This window comes from Physeter macrocephalus, chromosome 1 (genome assembly GCF_002837175.3).
Source record: "Physeter macrocephalus isolate SW-GA chromosome 1, ASM283717v5, whole genome shotgun sequence".
NCBI lineage: Eukaryota > Metazoa > Chordata > Mammalia > Artiodactyla > Physeteridae > Physeter > Physeter macrocephalus.
The window spans coordinates 80330424-80352159 of NC_041214.2; the positions used below are offsets into that span (position 1 = coordinate 80330424).

Genomic DNA, 21736 nt, shown 5'->3' on the forward strand with positions numbered 1-21736 from the left:
TGCTGAGGGCTGAACATGACCCATGAATGGCAGTAGCCGTTGTCTCAAAAAGTTCTATTTGATATTCACAAAACCCTGAAAAATATTGTTATAGCAATTTTACATGAAGAAGAAAGTGAAAACCCTGTTTACCTCTCCCAGTGAATTCTACCCCATGAATACACACAGGACCAATCTAACAGCTCTTTCACCCAAAAGCTCTCCAGTGCTGTCACAGTCAGGGTCCAGATGCCTTTCACCATCCAGATGCATGCTTTAAATACAACTTGAAAATGAGATTGCTCAATCTCCTTTGAAGGGGGTGAGCATTGCTTAACAGTTGGAAGTGTCTCCTCCATTACTGGAACTGGCTGCACAGTACTGTGGTTACTGGAATGGACTTTATGGCTGGGACACTTAATCAAATGTGGAAAATTTCAGGAGCATTCCGAAAGAAAGAGTGGGTCCCATTTGATAAGGACATGGACCCAGAAACAGAATGGTGTGATGAGAAGGCGCCCCGGGCAATGGTGAGGTGGGATAGATGTGGAGTGATGGTGGTGAGGTCAGAGAGGCAGTGAGGAGGAGGTTTTTCACTAGAAGGGAGAAACAGGTAGAAGCACTGGACTTTTACTGCAAGTCCAGACTAAGCATAAGCCTGGGCTTCTGGACGACTGTGTCCAGGCGGCTGAGGAAACTGGCTGGAGACTAGGAGCCACGAGCTTGAGCTCTTCCCCTGACCCTATAACTTATTTGTTTGGGATCATCAATCTTTTCACTGAAGCCTCACTTCTCCCACGTGTGTTTCAGAATTTGGATACAAAATGAACCTGTTGCTGGGAACCCTTAAAGAGGTTCCATTTGCTGTCTCAGTTCTGGTTCTCACAGACCACCCATTCCCCCAAGTTACTGCAGATTCATTTTGGATACAGAGGTTACAATGCTCCAGAGAAATGCTGCTCTAATGCAGCCCCTAGAAACCCAAAGGATTGCTTTCAAATTTACCAAAAGCCTTTGAAATTGAATAACACCTCAGGCAAGGGTATAGAAATCAAAGCTCTCCCTCCCCCCAAAGCATTTGTGACCATGAGAGGGGTGGGATAGGGAGGGTGGGAGGGAGGGAGACGCAAGAGGGAAGAGATATGGGAACATATGTATATGTATAACTGATTCACTTTGTTGTAAAGGAGAAACTAACACACTATTGTAAAACGGTTATACTCCAATAAAGATGTTAAAAAAAAAAAAAATACATTCTACCCAGGCAGAAACCAAGGAAGAGATAACCAACTAACAGATGCTCTGTTTAAATGACAAAGTTTAGAGCCACAATGTCTTACATTCAAATCTGCTGACCAGCTCTGTGTTCTTGAGTAAGTCCCTTAAACTTTCTGAGCCTTGACTTCCTCATATTAAAAAACAACAACAACAACGAAACATACACACAAAAACAAAACCTGTACAAGCTCAAATTTAGATTGGAAATGTTTTATAAACTGGAAAGCACTAGGTATTATTATTATTGTTCCTTAATTCTAAACAATTAATGGACATCACCTACACCAAGACAGTGCTGACCGCTAAAGGTGCAAAGAAATAAGTAAGTTACCCCTGGATGAAGACGAAACATGTACTTTAATGTAAGTTAGAAAATGATAAATGTCATAAATCTCGTTTTACTTCTGATTAAAACAGATTGAAGAGAACAAGATCTAATATGCAATTTTACTTTATTCCAGTAGAATTGGGCAATGGGTTATAAAATTTTCCTTCAACTTTAAAACATGTATTGTTACTCAGAATCTTCTTTTTTGTTGTTGTTATGTATTGTTGTTTTGTATTGTTGTTATGTATTGTTGTCTTTTAAATCAAGTTCTACATATCCCAAGAGGTCACTTTCTTTACACAAGGTAATGGAAATTCTAAGTGCTACACTGGAAGAATGATATTGATATGCTGGACGAATCCATTAGAAAGTGGTCAGGGTGGAGAATTTCAACATTCATTCAACACATGAATGGAGAAGAAGAGAAGATTCAGATGGACTTGAGAACTTTCTTCAAATACCTAAAAGGCTTTCAAACGGAAGAAGTATTAGCTGTCTACTTTGTGGACAGATGAGTAGCTGTTGTAAGGAAACAATGAGTAGCTGTTGTAAGGAAACAGACTTCTGTCCAAAACAAGAAGTAACTTTATAACCTTTAGAGAATTCAACAAAGGAAAAAGCTGCCTTGAGAGCTAGTAAATTTCCCATCCCTGGAACTACGCTTATTTAAAAAAATATAATCTTAAATCCATTGCAAAACAACTTTGCAAACTCCATGGCAAAAAGACTTCTTTTGAAAAATGAGTAAGCACGCCTGTTTGTTTCTTTCATAAACTCTTCACTTGCCTAACTGGCACAAAATGAAAGTAGACCTCCATAGGCCAAGACCCACCCAGAGAAAGAGAACCAAATGGCACACTTGATGAGTCGGACGGGGCCTTTTTTTTTTTTTTTTTTTTGCGGTACGTGGGCCTCTCACTGTTGCGGCCTCTCCCATTGCGGAGCACAGACTCCGGACGCGCAGGCTCAGCGGCCATGGCTCACGGGCCCAGCCGCTCCGCGGCATGTGGGATCTTCCCGGACCGGGGCACGATCTCCCCGGACCGGGGCACGAACCCGCGTCCCCCTGCATCGGCAGGCGGACTCTCAACCACTGCGCCACCAGGGAAGCCCCCTGGGGGCTTTTATGTACTACTCAAGTGAGCCTCTGCCATCACTGGATCCCTGTACTCCATCCTACATTGATCCACATCCCTTCCTGATTTTCTGCTGTCATTTGTACTAAATGCAATAACTTATTGTCTATAAAGTCTGCTTTACAATCTGGTTTTACTCATCAAGGGAACGTGTCTGCAATATGTACTTTCTCCAACATCCCTATCTCTTGACAACGTTATCATCAGGTACTTTTTCAGAAGGGGAGGTGGCAAATTACTTCAAACTGCATGAATTTCTATAAGTGCAATAACATTCCTCAGTTTTTAAAGGGCATCTTTTATTTTTTTCTTTTAAAGTTGTCATTTGAATTCAAACTCTTTGGAAAACATGCATAATAATCTTAATGATCCCATTGAGCAGTTTAAATTCAAATTGTGGAGCATTTGAAATACCATGCTGGCAGCACTTTCCATAAATTACTTTCAAATTCAATACACACACACACATATACACACACACACATTTAACCAGTACCACACTCAAAAATATTTAAATGACAGTTTCTTTTTCTAGTCCCATTTAAATTATTATTTGGTTGATAAATTAGTGCCATACTATCTGCTTATAAATTTCCAAATTAATTTTCAAGAAAATAATTTTGTGGTAGGCATAAATTTTTATTTGCCCTCAGGATAAATGGAACTTTGTTTTGTGGTAGGGTTCCTGGCTTTGGTGTGAGCTTGTGCTTGTGTTTGTATGCACACATGGGTGGGTATCTTGGTGTTTGGTACATCAAGTCCAATTTACTCATTTACCTTGCAATTCACTCTGTACACTTATCATTTTTAGGAAATGCTGGGAGACAATCAAAAAGGCCACTTTTGCTAGAGAGACTGCTCAACCTAGATTCTTTATAATGAGTTCCTATCTACAGCAGAATTGAACTAATTACACCTTGAGAATTTAATGATTAAAGGAAACTCTTAGATATATGAGAGAAAAACCTCATTTTTGCTTTATTTCTAGTATCTTTGAAATTAATATTTGTTCACAAAGCTTGCCAGTAACATTTCAGAAACCAGGAAATATATGTAAGTGAGCTGGGAAATATTCTGTTTGTAATATATGGTCGAAATAAAGCAATACAAAATGTTGGCATTGTGCAGCAGAATTCCAAGCTTGTGCAACTGACACATTTAATCACAACTTGGCTATGAGGAAAAATTTCCCCATAATTTTGAAAATATGGGTGTTCTTTGGCACTGAATAGCACTGAAATCCATCCCCTTCCTGTGCAAAACAGTTGCAATGTTTGATACCACTCAAATTATCAATGAAACAGTAATGATTAGATACTCGGGAATAATTAGAATTTTTAAAGACTGATTAAAGGCTGTTTTGATGTGTTAACAGCCCCTAATGAAAGATACAATTCACTGACTGAAGAAGAGAACAGTCATACAAGTACAACACTCTAAACTGCAAATGTTGGGCAAAGACTGGTTAAAATAGAGGATCTACTATATTGAGCATGTTAGTATTTAGAAGCTATCTCATAAAGTTGTTTATTTTTCTTAAAAGTGATTTTTAAAAGGCGAACTCAGATTTGTAAATTAAACTCAGCTCTACTCAAGGGCCAGCTGGAAACTTCTCCAGTGTGAGAGTCAGAGGGAAAAATCATCAGCATCATCAACAACAGATATTGACTGAATGCCAGCAGAGTATGAGGCTTGCGATTGGAGTCTCGCGGGAGACAGAGACACATGCCATGGTAAGATATTTACAATCTAGCTGGGGAGACAGGGCTGTGACATGCTTAGATAAAGAGCTACAAAATTAGTCCCCCAATCTTATGTGTCCCCCTTCTCTCAAAGACCCAGTATGCACTTAACATGCTACATATTTGTTTGAATGGCTATCTCCTTCAAATGGGGAGCTCCCCAAGGACTCGGGGCTGTATCTTTCCCAACTTTGTAACCCTAATGCCCACTACAATATTTGAAATATAGAAGGTGCTTAGTAACTACTCAGTGGTTGGATAAATGACTGAAGACCATTTAGTCAGGCAACTGAGATGCCAAGGTAAGAAAACCAGACTCCCAGTCAGAAGATGGAAGGCAGAGCCCATTTCAGTTTCTTAGCTATATAGGCTACTTTCTCTGAGCCTTCGTTTTCTCACGTTTAATCTAGGAATAACACCTGCCTTGTGGAATTGTTGTGAGCATCAAATGAAAAACAACTCTAAAGGTACTTCGGGCACATGCATTTAAGTATAAGGTATTATTATGCTAAGCAATTGGTACAGGTGGTAAATGCTAAAAGATATATAAGTATCATAGCTGGACAACAGGTAGGTTATTAAGTGAAGTTGCCTAATACCATCCAATAGGAACTCAGGGAATTGGGAGTCAACTTATTCCTCCCTGAAAGCCTAATCATCCTCTTCCATGTGAAGGTAACACAAATACCTAATAATAAACTGGTTGTTATGTGATTTAGGAAGTTCACCTGGCTCTCTTTCACCTAGAAAAACTGTATTCTGGGCTTCAGTTTACTAATATGCAAAAAGTGGGCCTTGGTTAGAGAGTCTTGAAGGTCCTTTCAGGTTTCAATGGCATCAATATTGACTTCCACTCAATTCTACTAGCAAAATGGACTTAAACCATCTAAAGGTACAGTAGCACTTTTTCATAGCTTTTAAGTACCCACTTTTTCCGAAAAGGAAGAACAGCATCAACATGGCTTTTCCATTGGTTGCTGTTACTGGTGTTCTCAGGACAAAGGAACTTGGCCTTTGTAATAAATCCAATTAAGACGCCATCAGAAGAAGGTAATGAGTCCGAGACTATCTTGTTGCGTATGCAGAAAAACCCATGAACCAGAAGATATTCTTTACTTCCTCTGCTCCCACTTTCTCTGCAGAATAATACACATATAATGAATGTTCAACAAATCCTTACTTAGCAACAGGCTGGTTTCTTTTCCTTTTATCCCAGGTGTTGTAAAGGAGTTCAACATGGAAAACAAATGTTTAGAGATTGGAATTATTTTTGTGCATTCTTTTCCCCCTATCATATCCACACTACTTTCAAGGCCTAGCTCAAATGCTGCATCATCTGGGAGGTCTTTCTTGGTGCTGGTGCCCTCCAAACCCACCCTTTTCTGAGCTCTCATCACTGCCTGAGTCTCCCTCACAGACAGTTTCTGCCTTATATTATACTTGTGCACGTGTGTGGTGCTGCTTCTCTGTCTAAGGGCTCCATGAGAGCAGGGATTGCACCTCATGCTGCTCGTATCCCTCATAGCATTGAACTCAGCCCTCTGTACACAAAAGGTGTTCATTCGATGGCTCTCACAATCAGCAAATAGTTTATTCTTCAGTTAAAAGTATTTAAGAGACATATGTTTAAATGCTTGCTTTTCCCAAGGCAATGGAGACAGTAATCCTCCCCTCCATCTCCTGGATTCTATTCCATAAAAACTCAGAAACACTCTTGAGCAAAGTCTGACAGCACAATTTCACAAAAACGACCTTCATTTTATTTTACTTTGAACTTAATTAATAGTAATGCTTAACCTACCACCTCTTAATTACATTGGCAAGTTGGTGAGGCTTATTGATCTGTGCCTGAGGGGTTAATTCCAAAAGAGACTTTGACAAAAAGCACTTTACTGGAGAACACATCGTTATTCTGGCAGCTTTTCTGGAATGACCTGCAGACACTGCCTGGCCAGACACAGGCCAGTTTGGCTTCCTGCCACTTGTGCCAATTTCCTAATGATCTAATAGGAATGCATAGCAACTCTCCAAAGAACCAAGTTTTTCTCTTTTCTCTGGTCTAAAAAATGAGGTAAGATCTAGTGGGTAAAAGTGTAACCTTAAAGGAAAATGCAGCAGGGCTATATGATGTTTTAAACATTAATAGGGCCCTACTGAGGGTCCACCAAAATTCTTTAAAGGCAACAGGATACGCAAATACCTGTTAAATATCTCAGTATGTAGCTTCTATATCTAGAAACACAGGATATTCTAATCACCACTCCATCAACCAGGACCAATAATGCATTTAACAGACCTATGGCCAAAAGGTGTAGTTCATTGCTATGGACTGAATTGTTTCCACCCAAAATTCATGTCCAAGCCCTAACTCACAATGTGATAGTATTTGCAGATGGGGCGTTTGGGAGACAATTAGGCTTAGATGAGGTAAGAGGGTGGGGTCCTCATGATGGGATTAGTGCCCTTATAAAAGCAGACACCAGAGAGCTTGCACTCTCTTTCTTTCTCCCTGTCATGTGAGGGCATAGTGAGAAGTCGACCTTCTACAAGCCAGGAAGAGGTCTCATACCAGAAACCCGCCATGCTGGCACCTTGATCTCTGATTTCCAGGCTCTAGAACTGTGAGAAATTTCTATTGTTTAAGCCACACAGTCTGTGGTATTTTGTTATGACAACCTGAATGGACTAAGTCATTCATTAAAAAAAAAAAAAAGTACTAAATACCTCCCAGAGTGAGAGGTATTGCTTTGGGCACTATTTTAGAAGATGTGGAGTAAGGTTTGGGCCTGAATAGGAAAGAGACACAAAGAACAGGAAAAAAATGAGCCTGCTTCTTAAGGAGCTCACAGTCTCTATACATGTGGGTGAGACTGTCTGCCTAATGTAAGGTTAAGACAAAGGTGAATGATTAAAACAAAGGTATAGATAAAAGCTCTGGGGAGTCAGAGGAGGAAGTGCTTATCTTCAGCTGGAAGGACATAGGGAAGGATTCTCAAAACAGTGGTAACCAAACTGGGACCTGAGGGCTGTAAAAAAAAAAGAGAAAAAAAAAAAGCCTTGTTGATTAAAAAAAAGACCTATCTGATGACAGGCCATCTGTTAACTTGAATTTATTTAAGAGAAAGGTAGAGGCTAAGATTTAGAATGCAGGAGCTCAAAGTTCTGCTCTAATCCTATGCTAATTCCTCATTTTCCAAAGCCCTTGGTTTTTTACGCCTTGATTTTGTTAATTTGTAAAAAGGAATAGTAACAGTTCTCATTCACTTGTCAGGGTAGAAAAAGAATAAATATGTGGTATTAGAAGAAACTAAGATTTACCATGTGACACACTAGTACTGGTCTCTTCCTCCACGAAGATGTTCTTGTTGAATTCCTCCTTTTTCCTCCAAATGTCTCTACTCCCTTTCCTTAGTTCTTTCCTCTGAGGCCCCAGCACATTCAGTGCTATCTACTTTATGGAAAAACTATTTGTCTATTGGTTATGCTTTTATAATAGAATTTACTTAGAGTTTTTGCCTAAACTAGAATAAAAATATAAACTTTCACTTTTTTAGGGATACATTTTAGAAGGTTCAGTTTTATTTTAACTAATGTGTCCCAATGGCTTTATTGATATAAATTGCCTCAAATATCTTTTAGCATTATTAAAGAGCCCATAAAGTAAAAGTAACTTCTGTGGAAGATGTTTATGATCCAAAATAACTGATACAATTTAAAAACTCATCACATATGTGCATTTGCGATTTTCACATTTCTTAGAGTTCTCAGTGCATCTATGCATTCATGACATCCCAAGCAAGTCTTCTCCCCTCTCCTGGCATCCTACTTTCCCATATTGTAAATGTAGGAGACTGAATTATTAAATAATCTTCAAGTTAAAAAAATACTTTTTGAAGACCTATCAGGTATACCAGATATACCAGGCCCTTGTCACTACGAAGGGCTCAAAAAGAGTACCTGCCTTGCTATAAAGATGATGCTAACCTCACCTGGCATCCCCTCACTCTGCAGGGAGGTGAGTAAAAGAGAGGTTCAGGAAGCAATTTTTTTTTTTTTTTTTTTTTTTTTTTTTTTTTAAAGTAAGCCAGGCTGTGGGAGAGAATTACCACGTCCCATTCAAAGTCATCAGAACATCAGAGAACCTCCACCCTAACTCCCCGGCAATTTTCATCTGTAAGTAGGGCCTGTGTGTTTGACCTTGAGTACAGCGGCTCATATGAAGATTCTACAGCTGGAAGCAAGACAGCTGGCTTCACTCTCACATCCCTCCTTTCAATCTTTTACATTTACATTTCAACAGTGACTGCTCCCAGGCTCCCAGAGCCAAGTTCCCTTCTTTGCTTCTTATACACACATAGAGTTCCAAATCCAAGGTATAGCAAAGGGCAAATGGTCAAAGACTCTCTCAGCAGACACTGTGATCTAGAGGGAAACCCAGTCCCTCTCCAGCCCCTCTCATCCCAAATAAATATCGGAGCAGCCATAGGCTCACATGTTGGGACAAGAACTAAGGAAAAGAAAAAAAATGAATAAAATCTGATAACCCCTGACCCTAACATACACACACACACACACACACACACACACACACACACACACACACACACAGAGTCCTAATAAGCCTCCTTGCCAGGTGGGGTTCTTCTAGCTCTTTCTGATCCAGAACAGGTTTTTCTCACTTCTCTCTCTCTCTCTCTCTCTCTCTCTCTCTCTCTCTAAGGATTTCAAATTAGTAAGGAAATGTGCCAGAGTCTCAAATGACTATAATACCAGTTGTAGAGGGTTAAATCCTATAAGAGCAGGAGAAACAAAAAGCCTTGCATGTTCAGGAAAGGCCACATCTATTTGGGGAAGTTCCAGGAAAGCTTTTTAAGGTTGGATGACACAGATTTTCAAATGATGGAGACGAAGAAAAGTACAAGACAGAAAGCAGTCTGGGCACACAGAGAGAAGGCTAAGATAGCAATGTCTGGGAGAAGTGTCCAGTTTGGTCAAGTGTTTGAAAGGAATGTGTATGAGAGAGATGGGGGTAAAAGTGAAGTATTTGGGCGACTAATTCTTACAGAAACTGGGGCTGGAGGTACAGGCACGTGGATCTCAAACCTGAGCATGCCTAAGAATCTCTCAGAGCCTTGTAAAAGATGCTAATTTCCTGGCTGGCTGTGCAGGGATTCTGGGGAGTGGTCCAGAATTTTATTTTTAATGAGGACTTCAGGGTGATTCCAAAACAGGTGACCTCTGACACGTTTGGAGAAACCAAGTTTCCAGAGTCTCGTGACTGGCCACTGCCCCTCAGACTCTTGGAGCTCTCAAACCAGCAGTGTGCAGGTAACATTGCGGAAACTGAAATGCTGGCAAATAACCGTCCTTTGGTGATGCAAGTTAGGCAAACTTCTCCTTTGCAGGTTTTGTAGGTGTGTCCCTGAGGCTTCGTCTGTGCAGTTATTTACTGCTCAAAGCCCCCATACCTTGAGTTTTATTCAGCCCTGTCAACCTCTCTGAACCCTCACTTAGCCACTGAGGTAAGAAATACCACTTTCATTCTATTTGTGAGGAAGTTTAAGCTAAAAGAAATGAGGTGAATGCAGCATAGTGGCTGGCCAAGCTGGGTGTGAATGAGGTCTGACTTTAAATTCCATATTCTTTCTCATTTGCTGCTTCACATCAGGTCCCCTAAGTGAAAGACTGATATCTTACCTAGGACTCTTGAACTTATTTTCAGGTTTATTTTTAAGATCAATTTGAAAGCCTAAACTCTCTCTCTCTCTCTCCTCTGCCCAAATCCTTTTTCTGCCAATTGAAAATGTATTTCATTTTTCTCTTCTGAGGGTATGGAGCATTTCAGAAGACCCTACTAATGCAGATTCCAAGCTGTAGCTGGGTAATTATCATTCCTTTATCCTTTAAGAGATATAAGATAAATATGAAAGAAAATGAGGAACAGACTCCTTCCCTATTTTCTTTCCATGCTTTTATCTCTAAAGTAGGAAGTTTACTGAACCACTGCCAACAATTCACTCAGCCTAATGAAGTATATAAGTAATAGGATTAAATAATCTTAAACCATTATTACAGTGGCCTGATGCTGACATTCAGCCAAACTCTGGCAAACACCGAGTGGTGAGTTCATGCTTGATTTAAAAATAAACAAACTAGGGCAGTGGAAATGTTCTAGCATAAAGTTTCAGAGGCATTTAACCTGGAAATCTGAGACTCTCCATCTTGGTTGGTGCTGAAGCAAATGCTGTCCTATTTCTAAACTCTCCAACCAAAATTTACGCAACCAACATTTTCTAGGGATGTTTCTCCCGGGCCTGTAGCCACGTATGGTTAAATCTCTTCATGTCAGTCACAAAGAAAGCAGTTCTTTGAAGGCATCATCAAGGCTCATGGTTTCTATTCCTGCCCCTGACATTAATAAACCATATAACCTCAGGCAAATCAGTTAGCTTTCTTGGGCTTTAGGTTTTCTTGGCTATGAAAATGACGTTATTGAATTTCTAAGGTCCCTCCTGGCCCTTAAAAAAGCACTCTAATTCTATGACAACAGGAATGAATATAGTTTGGGATAGGAACTGGAGGAAAAGGTTTTGTTCAGCTAGGTCTCTTTCTTATTCCGGGAGGTCTACTTACAGGTTTGAGCTTTACTACCCTTAGACAAGGACTGCTTTGAAGCCTGCAGGGATGTGGTGGACAGCCATCCAAATCAGCAAAGGACTGGGGGCTATCTGGGGAAAAGGGCTAAATAAAAACCATTAGCAGAGGACGGTGCAGTAACTATTCTTCTCCCACTGAAAGCTGTGCTGTTGTATAATTACAGGGTGCTGATATAAATGCCTGTTAAAGTGAGAGGTGCTTTCCAAAGCATTTTCAATCCCCAAATCATTTTGCTCATGAGTTAATTATCCCTGTAAAATTTTACAGCATTCTTCACTTAGATCATTTACACTTTGAAAGGTTTACCTAGGTGTTTTATATTTTTTGTAACTTCTGTATAGGGATTTTTTTTTCCTGTTATATTTTCTAAACTTAAATTCCTAATTTTAATGTTGGTAGGTTACTAAACTTTTCTTATTCTAATACTTTAGGTTTTCTCAGATTTTCTTAAACAATAATCTTATCATCTGTAAACATTTATACATCCCAGTCTTATAATTTTGAGTGAAAAAATCTCAGAAAAATAGGCATGATACAATGCCATTCATTTAAAATTAAGAAACACTATATACAAACAATACTATATATATATTTATATATTACATATATTTATAGGTATAAATATATATTTTAGAGATACGTAGTAAATCTACAAAGAAATGCATGGATATGATAAAAAAACAAATTTAGCATAGTAGCTACCTCTGTACAGGAGTCTTGAGAATGTGATTAGGGACAAGAACCTAAGGGATTTCAACTGAATTTCTAATATTTTATTTCTTAAATTGGATAATGGATACATGGAATTTCATCTTATTATGTTTTTAATCTTTATCTGTGTTAGAAATATTATGTAATTGAAATATACATAAAACAAAGAAAAAGTCATATATATAATATATATTTATCCTTTGTTTCTAAATTTCCATTACAAAGACTAGAATGTTAAGAATAATATTGATATAATAGCAGGGATTCTGCGCATATCTAGGAAAATCTAGGAAGAAGGCTCACTATTGGTTTATTTTATCCTAGTGAAATTATACATCTTTTTTCTTCTGTTTTACTTAGAGCTCATTTTGAGTTACTGCAATTGTTTTTGTTTTTAAACAAGAATGTGTGACAAATTTCATTAAATACCCTTTTGGCATCTATGGAGATGATTATCTAGTTTTTAAAAATTTGATATATCAATACAATGAATTATGTTAAAAGATTCCTGATACTATTCTAACATTGGAATCATGGAATAACCTGGGTTGTTTTATTATGTGGCATTCAATTTGCTAATATTTCATTTAGGATTTCTGCATTTGTGAAAGTTTGATTAGCATAGAGTGTTCTTTCGGGGGCAACCTAGGTTAGGTATTATTATTCAGGGTCAGGCTAGCTTTACAAGATGATTTGGGAAGCTTATCTTCCCTTACTAAGCTCTGAAAGTTGAAATAGCACAGGAATCAGTTGTTCTTCAAAGATCTGAAAACTCCTGTTAGTGAAATTTCTTGGTTCTTTCTCAGATGGTAGCTCTGCATTTCACCCATGTTTATGAGATTATTTAAGTTTTCTTCCCCTGTATTTAGATTTGCAGAGAAAACAGCCTCTTTTACATAAAATTTTAAGTGTAATAACTTTTATACGTCTTCTATACCTATGCTAAAAGCTTCTTTTTTCATTCCTAATTTTCTGTAAATTTTATTTCTCCCTTTTTTTCTTGATTATCTTCACTGGATGTTTATTTGATTGTGCTTTTCAAAGAATCACCTCCTGGACCTGAAAATTCAGTATTTTTCAATGTATTGATAACTGCCTTTATTTTAAACTAATCCCTTCTCCCTGTGGGTTTTGTTGTCCTTTTCTAGCTTTTTAGGTTCATATATCTGCACTCTTGTTGCAATTAATGATTCTAACTTTACTTGGAATTCAAGTTTGGCTGCATCTCATCCTCCTGTCATACGGTGTTATCATTATCACTACTTTCTAAGAATTTTTTAACCCAAGAGTGTGTTTGTTTATCCTTTTATAGATTTCTTGTCTTACTATAACATATGTACAACTCTGCCTGCCAAAGTAGGAACTGTCTACATTTTCCTTTCAGACGATATTATGATGCTTTTCTAAATCTTCCACAAAGATTTGGAAAGATATAATCTCTTTGGTTGTATGGACCAAAGAGATTATATTAATCATATTATTCCACTTCTATAATTGGTTTGTCAGAGACTGCAAGAAATGTGTTACAGTTTTATAAAGACTATGGTTTTACCATTTTCATTTCATATTTCATCAATATTTTTATATCATATATTTCAACATAATGCTATTTAATGAAGAAACACTCAGAGCTTTTCTTTGGAAACTGTGACATTTATCAATAAAGTAATGTTCCTTGGCTTGATAGTTTTGTCCTAAATTATATTTTGTCTGCTATTTTTTTCTCTCTCTCTCTTTTGTTTATTTGGCTGTGCTGCATGGCTTGTGGGATCTTAGTTCCCCCACCAGGGTTTGAACCCGGGCCCCCTGAACTGGAAGCATGGGGTCTTAATCACTGACCACTAGGGAATTCCTGTCTGCTTTTAATATTATAGTTAGTAGGTAATTAATATTATTTTCTTTGGGTCTGAATTTGCCATTACATCTTTTCCTATCTATTTATTTATCTAACATCTTTAATGGAGTATAATTGCTTTACAATGTTGTGTTAGTTTCTGCTGTATAACAAAGTGAATCAGCTATATGTATACACATATCCCCATATCTCCTTATTTTTACCTATTAGTTTTATTGGTTCATGGCTTATCACCAATTTATTTGCTCTGGATTTCCCACACACTTTTTGATTAATTTATTTGTCTGCTGGAATATTTCCTTGAGTCACTTTTTCAGAAAAGGGCATGTACATAATACAACTTCTTTTTGAGTGTCCACGGAATATTTAAAAGAAACTGTTTCTATAGAAGGCAAAGTTTGATATACTATTAAGTAATAAAAGCAAGTTATTAATTCATATGAATAGCATGACCTCATTGTGTTTGTGCATATGTGTAAACATTTATACAGATGTGTGGTTACATTTATAAGCATATATCCATAGAGAGGTAAACTGAAATAGAAAAGGAATATGTGGTAAAGAGTAAACTTTTATAATATTTAGATGGGAGAGCTACATACCTTTTAAAATATTTTCCAATTTTTCTCTAATAAGCATGTAATAATTAAAAACTGAGTTTTCATTGTTTTTTTTAAAAAAAGAGTTACTACTATAAGAAAAAATATTCTGAGCTCAATATGGTAAGAGAGAAAAAATTAATAGGAAAAAAGAAATCTACTAATAACAAATGATATTTTCAGTGATTTGCTGGATATGTGGAAAGAGTTGGACTTGAGAATCAAAAGCCAGGGTCAAGTCCTGGATCTGGCACTCATGCTCTGTGGAACTGAGCAAGCTGATTTTTTTCTAAAACTCAGTTTCTTACTACTGGAAATGAAGGCAATAATAACTGTACCTATTTTCTAAGATCACGAGAGAGTGACATGAGATAAAAGAAAAGTGCTTTGTAAAAGTTAAAGCACCACAAAAAACGTTAAGTTATTCCTATATTATTTTTAACCATAAAAAAGAGGCTTTTGTCTTAAAACCTGAGGCATTTCAAAGACAGCAGAAAGTAAATGCTCAAGAAAAGACGGGGCTATGGTTTTACGTTGGTAGAAGTTCAGCCTTTCAGGTTCTGTAATCCTGGAAGGCATGACTCATGTGGTCATCAGTGAAAATCGTGGGGATCGAAGGCTATAATCCCAGGGGGCTGTCAGTATCTGCACATTTTTAGGAAGCTGAACACTAGTTTCAGGGTGGCAGTATGGATCTAGCCATAAAATGCAAGTTAAATCTGTTCCCTAGTCTTCATTCTTGTCTTTTACTTTGAAAATATCAAAGCCACTGTAAATGGGACTAATAATCTTCCCCTTGTCTGTTTCACAAGATTCTAATAGGTATGGTAAGGTGCAGTAATAGAGGCTCAGGAGCACTGTAAAATGTAAGGGGCTGTACAAATGGAAGAGATAATTACTCATAGTAGTTAGCACGGTTAAATCTCTCAAGAGCATACTTGACAAATTCTCTTCTCGCTTGAAGCACTTTTCTTCTTCCTGGGTGAGTGCTTGTGGGATGATGACATAACATTAATTAGGAAGTGTGTGTGTGTGCACCCGTGTGTGTGTGTGTGTGTGAGAGAGAGAAACACTCCTTGGAAATGAGAGAGCAGAGATGGGCAATTAAGAAAAGAGGAGGAGTGAAGTTCTTGTGAATTTTTCAAGTTTAGTCCAAACTCCAAGTCCTTTCCTAATACCCACATAAAGCATATGTGGCCATAACTGCATTTAAAACATTTTATTAGGAGGAATTGAGCATATAAAAGGACAACTTTCCTGCAGAGGTACAAAACCTACCTCCTAATGTAGCTTGAAAAGTTAGAATGTTTTGACTGTAGCCATTTAGTCACAGAGGGAGCAAATGGCTGTTAGTGTGTTGGCCACGAATGCGTCAAATTCAGGAAACTTCAAGTGTTTAGTCTCCTGTGGAGTTGGCCTCCTATTTCCTGAGGTCTTTTAATCGCTTGGATTGTAACTGTAATAAAAATGTCTGTACCAACTTCCACTGCTGGAGAGTCAGGAGTTGGATTTCACCCACTCTGAGTAAGCGCCCTGGTTTAGGGGAAGATCCTTGGCTGCCATTTCATAAACAGACTTTCTGAGAATCTCTGATGCACTGTGTCTCTAGGCCCAGACTCTTTGGCAATGCTGAGAACACAGCAATTCTTTTGTAAATCTGTACTTATGAGTAAACCTGTCTCATTAAGGGCACAAGGACACATAAGTGGGAGGCATGGTTGCTGCCTATACCAACACAAAAGTCTTCTTAAGCAAAACATGCACCTCTTCTTCTCATATATGTCCTCATGTTCTTTCTATGACATCTATTTATTTCAGTATTTCCATAGCAACTGCAGCTATGAAATTACCCCAGACGTAGAGGATTTCTAAATTCTATCAGATGAAGCTAAGGGAAAAAGCAATGATAATAATGCTATTAATCAGATTAAGCCCTTATATTAGTAAACAATTTCTTCATGATGTACGAAGTATGACACTTGTTCATTCCTTCCCTTTGAAGACAAGGAAGAAGTTAAAATCTCCCTTTAATAAATGAGGATACTGGTACTCAGAAATTAAATGACTTATCTAACATCACACTAGGAGAGCAAGGCCTAGCACCAATGTAGTCTATGTACATCACTTTCCTTCCCAAGGAAGCTTAGTGCTCTTAATTTGTTCATTTATCCAAATCCATAAGAATAATCAAAACTAAGCTTTTAAGAGATCTATCATCAAAGTAGAAAAGCTTCTCATTGATTTTGCTAATCATAAAAACTCAAATTAAAAATGATTATATAATGCATCTATTAAAAATTGGTTCAAAATAAATGTAAACAAACCTCTTCAGTAGTGGATAGGGTATAGTTTAACATTTGGTCTCATTATTGCTTATGGTTCTGAAAATTGGAAAAATCTTTTTAAGTAAATCCAGTAAAAGTTCTCCAAATTGCCATAAAGTAAACTGGGTAACATAAATCAAAGGATTTATGTTAAGAACATAATTCAAAATAAAATAACAAAAATTTTTACTCATTTGTAGGCATGTTATGTACAATACTGAAAGTTTGGAAAATACCCAATATCTTCCTAGTGGCCAATGGTTTTAAAATGTGGTGTGTAAACATAATGTAAAACTAAACAGATAAAAAGCTAAAATGGAAATTATTAACAATGGAAAGCTATATACATATTTACATTAAGTCAATCAGTAGAAAATACAAGGGAGGGGCTTCCCTGGTGGCGCAGTGGTTGAGAGTACGCCTGCTGATGCAGGGTGCATGGGTTCGTGCCCCGGTCCGGGAAGATCCCACGTGCCGCGGAGCGGCTGGGCCCGTGAGCCATGGCCGCTGGGCCTGCGCGTCCGGAGCCTGTGCTCCGCAATGGGAGAGGCCACAGCAGTGAGAGGCCCGCATACCACAAAAAAAAAAAAAAAAAAAGAAAATACAAAGGAAAGCATGTATAAAATGATTAAAGAGAATTACAATGCCTTACTAAATCCAAATTTGTTTGATTACAGCTATGTACATGTAAGGATTAAGGATTCAAGAGATCATAGGAAAATATGAATAATCATTAAATCAAAGATAAAGCCATAACTGGTATAGTCTCTCTCCAAATTATGTAAATGTTTAATTTAAATATGATCTTAAGTTGATCAGTAACCAACATAGGCAAGAATAAATTAAATTTATATTAGACTGGTCTCCTTCCTGAACTCAGAGCATCAAACAGGGTGGTCCTTACACAGAAATAATTAACTAACTAAACCACTATCTTAATATTCTGATTCCATCAACCAAAAAATAAAGAAAAAAAAAAAAAAAAAAAAAGGCACAGACTGAGCCCAGGGTTTAGGATTTCTCTGTTTTGTACAGGATGTCTTTCAGACATCTTGTTTCCACTAATGGAACAAGAGGCAATTTGAATGAATGACACTGCTCTGTCCTAAGGGCTTTGGTTCCAAGAGAGATACATACAGCCCTAGGGTCCTGCTTAAACAAACTCTATCTTCAAAACAAACTTATTTCACTTTATTCTCCCAGCTTCCCCAACCTTCCCCAAAAGAGAACTCTTTACATTTTTCGTGTGGCAGCTTATTGGACTTATGAAAGTTCAGAAGAACTTAAAATGCTAAAACATCCATCTGAGGGCTTGAGGGCTGTGCTGAACTCTGAAATCAATATCGAACAAGGAAAGGTCTTTCAGTAAAGCTTAACTGAATTCTGATAACAATTAAATTACATTTAGAGTCACCGCGGATAGATCTCATTAAAGAAAAATCTTGATTAAAGTTTCTTCAGAGGAAGTGAAGTCAAAAAGGATGGTAAGAATTTCCGTTATTTGAATTTACCCACTTCTTCCAAGGATGTGATTAAATATCACCCAGATAGTGCTCCTTGTCATGAGCATAGTATAGTAACAGACAACCAAGGCCTAAGGAAACACATGCTAAAGAATCACTGAGCTGCACTGCCTGGAATGGAGATGGAAACCTCAGTCCACCACTGTAGAAGCTCATAATTAGCCAGCTTAGACTTTCTTAAGTTTTACTATACCCTCAGGAGAGCAAGCAAAGCATTTAAAAATGAGAGAGGGGTTAAGTCTGAGATTTCCCAAGCCCGATGCATCTCACTACACAAGTAAGGTGCTCACTTTCAGAAACGCTAAATAGCCCAGAAATCTTATGAAAATTAATCTCAAAATAACATTAATTCCACTAGCCTTCCCTGAGCCAGACAAGTGTGCTTTACAAGGACTGCCTCATTTCATATTAGCAAGTCTGGGGAGAATCCAGCAATCATCACCATTATATATATGAGGAAACTGAGGCTTTGAAAGATCAAGGACATTTCCCAAGGAGTCAAAGTATTAAGTGATGCGGCACGCCTCAGGCTGGTGCAACGTCAAGCTGGCCTCTGCTGCTGCAGGCTCGCCCCGCATCCGTACCCCTCCCTCCCCACCGCCTGATTCAGCCAGAGCCCCCGAAGCAGCGGCTCCTTTAACACCCGTCCTGTCTCAGCGAAGAATAGACGCCCTCAGGCAACGTACACGCAGAGGCGGGTCCAAATCCAAAGCTGAATCCAAAGCTGAACCCCGGGAGCTGTGCAAACAAAGAAGAGAAAGGGAAATCTCTCCCAGCAGCCTCAGGAGCCGCAGATTAAATCTCCACAATCAACTTGATGTACCCTGCATCTGTGGAAGACCTGAATAGACAACGAATCATCCCAAATTGAGGAGGTGGATTTTGGGAGCAAAGATATATATATATTTTTCCTTTTTCTCTTTTTGTGAGTGTGTATGTGTATGTTTCTGTGTGTGATTTTGTCTGTATAGCTTTGCTTTTACCATTTGTCCTTGGGTTCTGTCCGTCCGTTTTTTTTTTCTTTAACTTAAAAAAATTTTTTTGTAAATAATTATTTTTTATTTTTATTTTAGTAACTTAATTTTATTTTATTATTTTATTTTATTTTATTTTATTTTATTTTATTTTATCTTCTTTCTTTCTATTTTTTCCTCCCTTTTATTCTGAGCCGTGTGGATGAAAGGCTCTTGGTGCTCCAGCCAGGCATCAGGGCTGTGCCTCTGAGGTGGGAGAGCCAACTTCAGGACACTGGTCCACAAGAGACCTCCCAGCTTCACGTAATATCAAATGGGTAAAATCTCCCAGAGATCTCCATCTCAACACCAAGACCCATTTTCACTCAACGACCAGCGAGCTACAGTGCTGGACACCCTATGCTAAACAACTAGCAAGACAGGAACACAGCCCCATCCATTAGCAGAGAGGCTGCCTAAAATCATAATAAGGCCACAGACACCCCAAAACACACCACCATACGTGGACCTGCCCACCAGAAAGATAAGATCCAGCCTCATCCACCAGAACACAGGCACTAGTCCTCTCCCAGGGAGCCTACACAACCCACTGAACCAACCTTAGCCACTGGGGACAGACACCAAAAACAACAGGAACCACGAACCTGCAGCCAGCGAAAAGGAGACCCCAAACACAGTAAGTTAAGCAAAATGAGAAGACAGAAAAACACACAGCAGATGAAGGAGCAAGGCAAAAACCCACCAGACCTACAAATGAAGAGGGAATAGGCAGTCTACCTGAAAAAGAATTCAGAATAATGATAGTAAAGATGATCCAAAATAACTGAGGCAGAAGGACGGATAAGTGACCTGGAAGATAAAATAGTGGAAATAACTACTGCAGAGCAGAATAAAGAAAAAAGAATGAAAAGAACTGAGGACAGTCTCAGAGACCTCTGGGATAACATTAAACGCACCAACATTCGAATTATAGGGGTCCCAGAAGAAGAAGAGAAAAAGAAAGGGACTGAGAAAATATTTGAAGAGATTATAGTTGAAAACTTCCCTAATATGGGAAAGGAAATAGTTAATCAAGTCCAGGAAGTACAGAGAGTCCCATACAGGATAAATCCAAGGAGAAACACGCCAGACATATATTAATCAAACTATCAAAAATTAAATGCAAAGAAAACATATTAAAAGCAGCAAGGGAAAAACAACAAATAACACACAAGGGAATCCCCATAAGGTTAACAGCTGATCTTTCAGCAGAAACTCTGCAAGCCAGAAGGGAGTGGCAGGACATATTTAAAGTGATGAAGGAAAAAAACCTACAACCAAGATTACTCTACCCAGCAAGGATCTCATTCAGGTTCGACGGAGAAATTAAAACCTTTACAGACAAGCAAAAGCTAAGAGAATTCAGCACCACCAAACCAGCTTTACAACAAATGCTAAAGGAACTTCTCTAGGCAGGAAACACAAGAGAAGGAAAAGACCTACAATAACAAACCCAAAACAATTAATAAAATGGCAATAGGAAGATACATATCGATAATTACCTTAAATGTAAGTGGAGTAATTGCTCCAACCAAAAGACATAGACTGGCTGAATGGATACAAAAACAAGACCCGTATATATGCTGTCTACAAGAAACCCACTTCAGACCTAGGGACACATACAGACTGAAAGTGAGGGGATGGAAAAAGATATTCCATGCAAATGGAAATCAAAAGAAAGCTGGAGTAGCAACACTCATATCAGATAAAATAGACTATAAAATAAATAATGTTACAAGGGACAAGGAACGACAGTACATAATGATCAAGGGCTCAATCCAAGAAGAAGATATAACAATTATAAATATATATGCACCCAACATAGGAGCACCTCAATACCTAAGGCAACTGCTAACAGCTATAAAAGAGGAAATCAACAGCAACACAATAATAGTGTGGGACTTTAACACCTCACTTACACCAATGGACAGATCATCCAAAATGAAAATAAATAAGGAAACAGAAGCTTTTAATGACACAATAGACCAGATAGATTTAATTCATAGTTATAGGACATTCCATCCAAAAACAGCAGATTACACTTTCTTCTCAAGTGCGCACGGAACATTCTCCGGGTAGACCACATCTTGGGTCACAAATCAAGCCTCAGTAAATTTAATAAAATTGAAATCATACCAAGCATCTTTTCTGACCACCATGCTATGAGATTAGAAATGAATTACAGGGGAAAAAAAAACGTAAAAAACACAAACACATGGAGGCTAAACAATACGTTACTAAATAACCAAGAGATCACTGAAGAAATCAAAGAGGAAATCAGAAAATACCTAGAGACAAATAACAATGAAAACACGATGATCCGAAACCTTTGGGATGCAGCAAAAGCAGTTCTAAGAGGGAAGTTTATAGCTATACAAGCCTACCTCAAGAAACAAGAAAAATCTCAAATAAACGATCTAACCTTACACCTAAAGCAACTAGATAAAGAAGAACAATCAAAACCCAAAGTTGGCAGAGGAAAGAAATCATAAAGATGAGAGCAGAAATAAATGAAATAGAAACAAAGAAAACAATAGCAAAGATCAATAAAACTAAAAGCTGGTTCTTTCAAAAGATAAACAAAATTGATA

The 21736-nt window shown here is 38.0% G+C and overlaps 1 protein-coding gene across 14 annotated transcripts in view; it reads right to left on the reverse strand.

Annotated features, from left to right (window-relative positions):
* LPP (LIM domain containing preferred translocation partner in lipoma) overlaps positions 1-21736 on the reverse strand; it is a 745137-nt gene that overhangs the window by 95055 nt on the left and 628346 nt on the right. Inside the window, exon 10 of one of the 14 annotated variants that reach the window (XM_055084404.1) lies at positions 5395-5599. The exons of the other annotated variants lie outside the window; for them this stretch is intronic. Within the exon in view, the coding sequence (XP_054940379.1) occupies positions 5576-5599 (24 nt within the window). The 3' untranslated portion in view covers positions 5395-5575. Of the gene's footprint in view, positions 1-5394; positions 5600-21736 lie in introns of those variants that run through there. 14 annotated transcript variants of the gene reach the window in all.